The sequence below is a fragment of the Vombatus ursinus genome, unplaced genomic scaffold, assembly GCF_900497805.2.
Source record: "Vombatus ursinus unplaced genomic scaffold, bare-nosed wombat genome assembly UNPS02014807.1, whole genome shotgun sequence".
NCBI lineage: Eukaryota > Metazoa > Chordata > Mammalia > Diprotodontia > Vombatidae > Vombatus > Vombatus ursinus.
Genome location: NW_020954585.1, coordinates 681,666 through 691,305, shown reverse-complemented (window position 1 = coordinate 691,305; position 9,640 = coordinate 681,666). Strand labels below are relative to the sequence as shown.

General features: G+C 43.6%; 1 protein-coding gene across 4 annotated transcripts in view; it reads right to left on the bottom strand.

Moving 5' to 3' along the window:
- Nucleotides 1-1,736: 1,736 nt before the first annotated feature.
- LOC114052094 (uncharacterized protein C7orf50 homolog) overlaps nt 1,737-9,640 on the bottom strand; it is a 338,906-nt gene continuing 331,002 nt past the window's right edge. For all 4 annotated transcript variants that reach the window (XM_027874533.1, XM_027874537.1, XM_027874534.1 and 1 more), the window contains 2 exons: nt 8,696-8,777; nt 1,737-2,745 (listed from right to left, as the gene is read on the bottom strand). In XM_027874533.1, coding sequence (XP_027730334.1) covers nt 2,563-2,745; nt 8,696-8,777 — 265 coding nt within the window. In that variant the 3' untranslated portion in view covers nt 1,737-2,562. The remainder of the gene's footprint in view (nt 2,746-8,695; nt 8,778-9,640) is intronic.

Below are 9,640 nucleotides of genomic sequence, written 5' to 3'. Positions count from 1 at the left end.
AACATGACACTCTAACCAAATCAGACTAGTTATCCCTTCCACATCATGGGAGTTAGGCATGTGATACTCCTGTGATGCAGAAATGTGTAAAATTTTTTGGCCCTCCCTTTGCACCAGAGAAGTCTGAATTTTTCCTTTTTCTTTTATGGGGTGTTTACAGTACACTACTATAAAATTTGGGTTGATATTATATAATACTATACATATATTTTATGCATTTTTTAGTTTCTAAATTTTTTCTGTGTCATCTGCCAGCCTTTGTGAGCCATCTGCGGTCTCTGCAAAACTCCCCCAAAATTCCTATTAAATTTCTTATGCCGATCTGTGATATAACAAAACTGCAATGGGGAAAGTTACAATGTGGAGGGGGTAACTGTATTCTCCTTTTCCCAAACATAGTTTCCAGGCCCCAAGTTTTTTGCTCAAACTGTTCTTAACTTGTGGCACACCCTCCCTTCATATCACCACATGAAATCCACCTTTCCTTCAAAGTCCAATTCAAATGTCTTCTCCTATACTGAAACAAGAAGTTTCTGATCCCCTCAGCTGAAAGTGGCCCCATCTTCCCCCTCTCTGGTTTCATAGCACCCTGGTTATACCCCTCTGATGTATGTCCTGATCATACTTCATTGTGTATTGTGTTGAGCTATCTGCATATTTTGTCTCCCCCACTTAGTTAAGTTTTGTGAGAGCACCAACCATGTTTCTTCACCAGCAAACTGGGGACAACGATGCTGGTGTTTAGTACCTCACAGTGTTGTGTTGGAGAAGGTGCTTTGTGAACAGTAATGGACTACTATGGTCTTTGTATTGCTTCAAGACCTAGTATAGGGCCTTGTATAGAACTGGATAACAACAGTGATGACCACAGATGACATTTAAGGCTTGCCAAGCACTTTAAAGTCTTACATGATTGCCACCAACAATTCACTGAGTCAGATGCTAGCCATGTTCTTATTGCCCAGATGAGGATAATAAGCGGTGAAGGGACTTTACTCAAGTGGTAGGGCTAGGAGGAGATCTCAGGTCGTTCCTTACTACCAAACCCAATATGTTTTTGTTTTTCAACTAGATCCCAGCAAAGGGAAGGGGGGAGGGAAGAAAGTGAAGAGAGCAGGGCAGATTTACCCAAGGGCATGCTGGCTTGATTCTCCTACACAAACACTTGGTTACCATGTTCTCCCTGGCCTGACATCAGCCATTGTATCCTGGCCTCCTATTCTATTAAATTCCATTATAGTTACCCTTGCTGTAACAACACATCTTGTATCACTCAGAAGGCTTGGCTCGTGATCACCATGATTTAAAGAGGGTGTGATATATAAGCTCCTTTTGGAAGAGTTAAGTATATTTCACTCTCCCACCCCCACCTCTTCTTTCTTTCTTTGAAACAAAACAAAACAAAACAAAATAACTCATAGTATTTCATGTCTGGGAAGGCTGTCAAAGCCCAGCCAAGCATTGTAACTGCCAAATCCTTTAAGAATCAGGTTGGCAGGACTGGCGAGGAACAAGTGGTCAATTAGGGCTGTTATTCAATCAAGTCAGATCTTCAACCCCAGGAACTCCTGGTGGTAATTAATGTTTTTATTTTTCTTTCGAGAAGGATTTGGGGACATTCCTCCTTGGAGATGACCACAATTCATAGAGATGTCACAGTACAGAGTACAAATTAAGTCTATCCAAAGGCAATTACACCAGGCAAATGGAAAAATGAAATGGAACAAGCAGTAAAATGAGAGTTAACGGCACAATGACCAAGCTTTGTTTTTATTAAAAACAAGGCCAACCCACTCAATTTCTGCCCATCCAGGTACATGATTTGGCTGATTTGTAGTGCCCCCTCCCCCCTTTTCCACTCCACTCCAGTGTTTGCACTGTAACTAAGCAACAAATGTTGTGGAAAGCTGGAGAATGAGGAGATAAAACCAAAGACACTCCATAGCTCTGAGATCCCTTGCTGAATTCAGACAGGTTACTACCAAAAACAATTTATTACCCTCTTCTTGTGGGACATGTAGACCCCAACAATATGCATACAATACTGACAGTGATGGATTACAGCTGGCAGGGTAAACACTGTGTTCTGTATCCATTTCTGAAAACCATTCCTTTGTAAAGCACTCTCTCTCTCTCTCTTTTGTAGGACTTTGGAGGCCCTTCTAAAGCCAAGGATTTGGATCTCTTTACATCATTTCAGAGTGATTATTCCCTGATTCAAGAACATTTTAAAAACACAAAAGGACCATTCTTCTGGTATCCCAAATAAGATCAAATCACTTAAAGAAGAGATCACCAGATACAAAGCTTGTATCTAGAAGTAGAAATAATAGGTTTGAACAACAAAGCCGTCTTTACCTTTTCCTGATAACCTGTCTGGGAGAAGGTCAGATGCTAAAAGTAAGAAAAATACTCTCTGTTGCTTGTGCACATACTCACACAGACACACACATGCACACACCCATACATTCACGTGAGAGAAGGGGAGAGCCATCCTTTCCGGGGGTTTGGGAAGACAACTTTTCTGCTGATGGAGCTACGGAGATGCTGGCTCGTCCCCTCTTAGGAAAGCAGCTGTAGGACTTGCCGGATTCTCTCACTCTTCTCTACTAAACTTGAGTCTTCGGGCTCTGCATTGTCCAATTTCTTCATGAGCATTTCAGCTTTCTGCACTGTCACCTCTCGGGCCCTTCCTTTTAGTCCCTCCAGGTAGTCCAGCAGAATGGAGAAGTGCTGATCTGGCACCTTTGATGGAGGAAGACAAATGGAAAAGAATAGGAAAAAAAAAACTCAGTGGAAATTAAAAAGAAAAAGAAAAATGATCTCCCATTTTAGATGGGGATGGTAGAGAGGCAGAGGGAGAGGATGACCTCAGTGGACGTGGACATTCAGAGGAAGAGAAGCAAATCACTAGCAGAGAACATCATGTTCACTACAAGTTGCAAGAGGGGCTTGAAGGTTCACTTGTTCTGGGAAAACATGCTAAGCTCGGGGAAATCAGCTGCTGCAGCTGAGTGCACTCACATGCTTGGCGAGTGACAATTCCAGACCTCAAGCTCCCCAAGTCAGAAAACAGTGGCTTGAAGGCAGCCTTGCAAGCCAAGCAACACCTCATCAAATTTAACTCTGTGTGGCAGAACGTGATAATACCAGTCGTGGCTGAGGGCCGAGTGGCCATTCTGGACAGAGCTGTCGGTCATGTGCAGTGCTCACAGCCAGTCTGCAAAACAACTTAAATTCTAAGCCATATGGAAACCATTCCCAGATTACATCGAGGCCGGCTCCGTTACATATACTTGAGTATAACATGCCTGAAATGAACAATGCCTTAATGGCCCCCACGCCTTCTGTTTTCCTTTATTTCGTCTTCCATCCTCTTGCTCTTTTCACAAATGGGTGAGAGAAGGGGTTTAAAAGAAGGGGTTAGTTTTGTGCTCAGGAGGGGCCTTTGCTGGCTTAGTCACTCAACACCAGAGCTGGAAATCAAACTGGATGGTTCTGAAAACCCTGGTTTTGTGATGTGGGATAATCATATATAAACTGTTCAATGAGGTACACAACAGGGCAGTGATGGGAGTGGATAGCATACTGAACTAGGAGCCAGGAAGACTTGGGTTCAAATTCTGTCTCAGACATTTAGTAGCTGTGTGACTCTGGGCAAGCTACTCAACCTCTCCTAGCCTCAGCTTCTTCCTTTGTAAAATGGGGATAAATAAAAGCACCTACCTCATAGTTTTTGTGAGAATCAAATCTTTAAAGTACTATATGAAAGCTAACCATTATTAGCTATTCTAAGAATGGATCTCTGTCTTCTGCCTGTCAGTGGAAATTGCCCTAGCATCTCTGATTTATTCTTCATGTTTTTTCTTCATATGGTAAGAGACTTTCAGGTTCTACACCATGTATGGCAGCTGACTTGGGGCTGAGCAGAAGACAATATGGCTAGAAGCTGCATTAAGTGATTTTTCAGAAATGACCTCATACTGATTCTCTACTAAGTCAATCAGTGATAGAAGTGATGGAAGTCCAAGCTTAGAATCAAGGTATTGGGAGGCATCATGAACAGTGGGATAGGACCCTGTTATCCAGGGAATGGTGAGGACAGACCAGTAAACACAGGCAAAGGTTGGGATTCTCAGGCAGTCTTTGGGTGGTGGTGACAACAGGACCAGGGAGAAGTCACAGTTTGGGCAAAAAGACCACTACAGAAGTAAGAGACTAAGATGCCAAGAATATAATACAGAACCAGAGATGGGAAATTTTAAAAAAGGATGGTGGTAAAAGTCAGCAGGGAGGGACAAGAGAAGAAAATAGTTGAACAGCTAGAATGAAAGAGATTACTGAGCAGAAAATGCAAACCTGTCAGCCTTGGGATACCAGGTTGACATTTATGGATATATGAATTTTATTTGCTAGCTCTTTATTTTAGTGTCTCTGCAGGGATCATGTCTGCCTTGTGGAGGCACACAGGAGACTAAGAATAAGGGAGAAAACTTTAAAAAATGTCCCTCTGGTCTCTACCACACCCCTAACCCTGGGCACTATAGCAACACTTTATAACACTGAAACCTGAGAGGGTCAGTGTGGCAAAAAAGAACACATACACACACCCCACCCGTCCTGGATGGAATGTTAGACTCAGCAGAACCTGTATGTTTTTGCAGCCTTGGCACAAACACCCGTAATTCCATCCCACCTCCTAGTTATCTGACTTTGGTTTTGGAATCCTACCTCATCCTGTGAAACCATACTGAATATTCCACCATTCAGATGAGAAACTTTTGAAAACACACACACACACACACACACACACTCACTCACTCAAAGCAAAGCAGGTGGTGTTTTCTTTGTTCCTATGTCCTTGCCTCGGACACACTAAGAGAGAACCACCACCAACACACTGGCTCTATTTCCTCAGCGAATGGGAGCTGGGTGAACTTTCTGATTTGAAGTTGAGACCTGGCTTTACAGTCAGGATGATCCTGCCTGAGATTCTTGGGTTCATCCCAAGCTACTGCACTGGGACCACCAGGATCTGCATTAAATGTAAGCTGCTTGATGCTTAAAAATGATGACTGTTTCAATTAATTGAGAAGCCACAGGATCTCCTAGCGGGATGGTGGCTGGAAGGTTCAGGCTTCTATCCTCGCCTGTCTGTGCCTACTTACTGAGCACCTACTAAGATTGTCCCTCGCTGTGTTAGAAGCAGTGGGAGTAAGAAGTCGAGGAGGAGTCCTGATCTCTACCCTTGAGGAACTCACTGAATAATAAGAGAGCTTACTTAGGTGCTAGACTATAATTAGTGTGCAAGGAATTCAGAGCAGCACAAGAGCTGGGTGGATTGGAGCAGTCAAGGAAGGCTTCAGAGGCAGATCCTGACTTGAGTCTTAACAAACAGTCAGAATTTCAAGAAGTGTCCAGGGCTCTGGGCACATTATTGACCACCAACAAATGTGTGCCATCAGGTGGGGGGAAAGAGACATTTCAGGCACAGGGGCCTGGAGAAAGGTCTGGAGGTGGCAGTGATCATGGTGCATGGAGCCAGGGAAGGCGGCGGTGGTTTGGGCTGTATTTGTGGGTCTGGTGGCTTTCATCTTTTTCTTCCAGACTGGTAAAAGTCCTTTTGAATGCAGTCTTCCTAGTCACACAGATCGATTTTGAGGATCCAGGGCCAAGGACAGGGGTGAAGAACAAGGCAGAGTGAAGGGGTGCTTGCTGGAGTTGGAACAAAGTCCAGGGTGACGATTACGGCTTAGGTCTGGGGATTCCTGGGACCTGACCTTCCACTTCTAGTTACAATGATGTTCAAGGGTCACTTGCATGAACACTGCCTGAGCCCATGAGCCTGCTGCCACATCACAGGGATATATCTGAAAACTACTTTTTTGGGGTGGGTTTAGCTTTCATAAAAGGGTAGCAGGGCTGGTAAAGACAAAATGTGTTTGGAGCCTAGCGATGCAAGGTCCTCAATTTCAAGATCATTTTCTTGCAAGGAGTTTTGCAGAGAGGAAAGCCTTTCATGGGGGAAAAAAGTGGCAATCCTGTATCTTTTCAATCCAGAGTCAAACAACATCAAAAGCTCTATTTGTTTTGGAAGCAGTTGAATGTTCACTATGGGAATGAAAGCAATCCATGGGCAAAGCTGGACAGAGAGGCCTACTTGCTCCTTCTGTCTGTCCCCCCAAAGAAAAATATGCTCTCAGTCACTGCCTAATTACCAAAGATCCTTGGGTCAGGAAAGATTTCAAAAATAAAAGGGCAAAGATCACATTTAATAGCAGCTTAAAAGACAAGTGGCTCTCAAGTTCAGAGTAAAGAAATCTTTGCAGAGAGGAAACACCAGTCACCGTCTGGTACCTTGGTTCCCAAGGTAGGCCCAAATAAAGAAGCTTAGTAAGCTATGTTCAGTGGGGTCTGAAACATCACATCTCTGATCTACCACATTCTCCATAGTGAGAGTCATAGGATGTTTATTCCAAAGAGAAACAAATGCCTAACAATTTGGGGCTTTGGTTTTTTCTTCATTGGTTTTCCTCCACCTTTGGCATTTAAATTTTTTAACCCCAACTTTATGTCTACCCCATGAGTACAGCCTGGCAATAGGAACCTAGGATCAGAGTTGTAAACCATGCTTAGCCATTATGAGACAGCAGCATTCTGGGGTTGTTTTCCTGGGGGTCTGATGTCATCCTTCCAGATTCCATATGAATTTTTCAGGTCAATATACACACCTGCTGAAGATAACATCAGAGGGCCCAACTACTAATTGTGTAACTTGATCTATGAAGTATGTTTGAAGCACAGACTGGAGGTCAGGGTGACCACTCAGTACAAATGCTCTCTCTGGAGGAAGGCCTAGAGCAACTTGCAAAATATTCATATATGCTGTCATACTATGAAGTAGGAAATGTGTTTAAAAAAAAAAAAGACCAGGAGAAGGAAATGAAGGAAAGTAAATGTGAAAGAAAATATACACAGCTTAATTCTCCAGTAGAAAACACATGGGTTAGGTTTAAAAAGATGGGAGAAAACTAAGTAATTTCATGTAATCATGTTGTTGTCTGTCTTGGAACATTCAAAGGGTATTTCTGTGTTATTAGCACAATCTGTGCATTTCCATTACCACAAGCTGACATTTAAAAAAATGTTTCCAAGTACTCAGGTCATACCTGATATTTGTAAATGGACTCGAATCTCTTTTATGTTACTCGCCCAAACCATAGGCATTGACTGGGCAAGAAAGTTGTTCAACAACAACATGGAAGAAAACGAACCCACGAAAACAGTACCTCTTAGTCACAAAAGCTAGAAGACCTAGTTGGCTCAAAATTAAATCCTTAAATCCTATACACATTTGGAAACGTTGGAACTCCATTCCTGTTGTAAGCCCAGCTTTCACGGTTATCACTGGGAAAAAACATCTGGTTAAACTTGGAAGCTGACAATGTCAATGCTACCGGCAAAGGCAGAGATTTTGGATCCTTTGCGAGGCTGTCTCAGTTGCCTCAGTTTCTGCTGTATTTGGCTGTAAGTGCTAATCTAAGCACTGATGAAGAGCTGAGCCGATATGGGCCAGGTGTCACTGAAGGAGACATGGAGCCAGGCAGAATTCACAGGGTGCAGGTGTGAGAGAATGGAAACAGAATTGGATTTGGGGAAAAGGAAGGAAAGAAGGAAGGAAGGAAGGAAACATTAAGTATCTACCATGTGCCAGGCACTGTGCTAAGCGCTTTATAAATATTATCTCATTGGATTCTCTCAACAACCCTGGGAGAAAGGTACTATTATTATCCTCATTTTACAGCTGAGGAAACTGAGACAGACAGAGGTTGAGTGACATGCCCAGGGTTACACACCTAGTAAGTGTCTGAGGTTGGATCTGAACTCAGATCTTCCTGACTCTAGGCCCAGTGGTCCATCTACTGTGCCATTCCATTCAAGATCAGTCCTGACATATAAAAGGCAACCTGGGATTTATTATCAAGTATCAATATCCAAACAATTTTAAGAAAAGGAGAGTGATATAAAGAGATGATAGTTCCTGGCTACCCTTAATAGTCTGTGTGACTTTAACAAATCATTTTACCTCCTCAAATTTCTTGTCTATAAGATGAGGATACAGGACTAGATGACCCCAACTCACATTTCTATTATACTTTAAGTTCTGCAAAGCGCCCTGATCCTCACAAGGGGTATCTAGTAGGTGAGGAAATGGGCTCTCTGAAACATCTCTGGTGTCCCAAGATTCCAATCGGAAAGGGGAAGATAAGAAATGTCTTCTAAAAAGGGCTTCCCCTCCCTCGGAGACTGAATGTTTGCTGAGAGTGCAGCACTGTGGAGCACGAGATGCTGGGAAGCACAATTACACAGAGTGAGGAGCTCGGCAGCTGGAGCTGGCAGGTGGGTTCCAATCTGTGTGGTGAACACACTAGTGTGTGAACTCTGGGTGAGTCCTCTCTCCGGGACTGAACTACATACTAAACTATCTATAAAACGGGGTGGGGCTGGATGAGATCATCTCGAAGATGCCGTGCCGAGTTTTAAAAAGTCACATATTTGCTCTGCCCAACGAGCAGCACTGCTGGGGGCAGCGGGATTTTCCAAAGTCACGTGGAAACAGTGCTGCCAACTCCATGACAAAGGGCTTCTCAGAGGTCTACAGCAGCTAACCTGGGAGCCCGGTTTTGATACAAACCTTATTGCTGTCAAACATGTGAAGCAGGAGCCAGGTCTGCCTTGTCTTCTGAAACTTCCATTCCTCACGCTTACTGGCCCAGCTGGGGGGAAAAATGACAGACAAAAGAGAATCAGGTACTGACTTAAACTATGCAGGGAGGTATTGGTCACAAAAGATGGGAGGCAGACTCATCCTGTTCTGGGAAGGGGGGGGAGGGGTGGGGGGAGGAAGAATTTGGCATGTGCTTCCTGGGTGACAAAGTCCCATTTATCTTGGGGAATTTCCTTTTGTTATGTTTTGCCTGGTTTCTCCCCACCTAAATCCAACCAAGACAGTTCTTTGTGTAAGGCCCTAAAAACAAACAAGAGCTAACAAATACCTGGGTCCCACAGATGCTAAGATATTCAAAGCAGTTCCCTTTGGGACAAAGAAGCAGCCTGGGGTAGGCTGGATGGCTGGTCTTGGAGTCAGGAAGTCCTGCTCAGGAAAAGTCGCATCTTTGACACACACCGGCTGTGTGACTCTGGGAAAGCCCCTTAATCTCTTAACGTCCCCAAGTACCTCTCTAAGACTAACCTGCTGAAAATGTACCTAATCGTCATTGCTGGAAGGGATTTCCTCATCAGGTCCAGTCCCAGCCACCAAAGAAATGGAGTAAAAGTGGGTGGTTGAACCAAAAGTGAATTCAGTAAGCAATGATGAATGTGAAGAGTTCAGAGAAACATGGGAAGACTTGTATGAATTTAAGTTAAGTGAATTAAACAGAACCAGAATAACAATATATGAGATGACTGTAATAATGTCAATGAAAATGGAAGGGTAATGATCAACTTTGGTTCTGGAGAATCAATAATGAAATATGGCTTCCCACTTTCCACAGAGAGGTGAGGAATACAGGGCCAGAAGGTGCTTGCTCTGTGTGTGTGTGTGTGTGTGTGTGTGTGTGTGTGTGTGTGTGTGTGT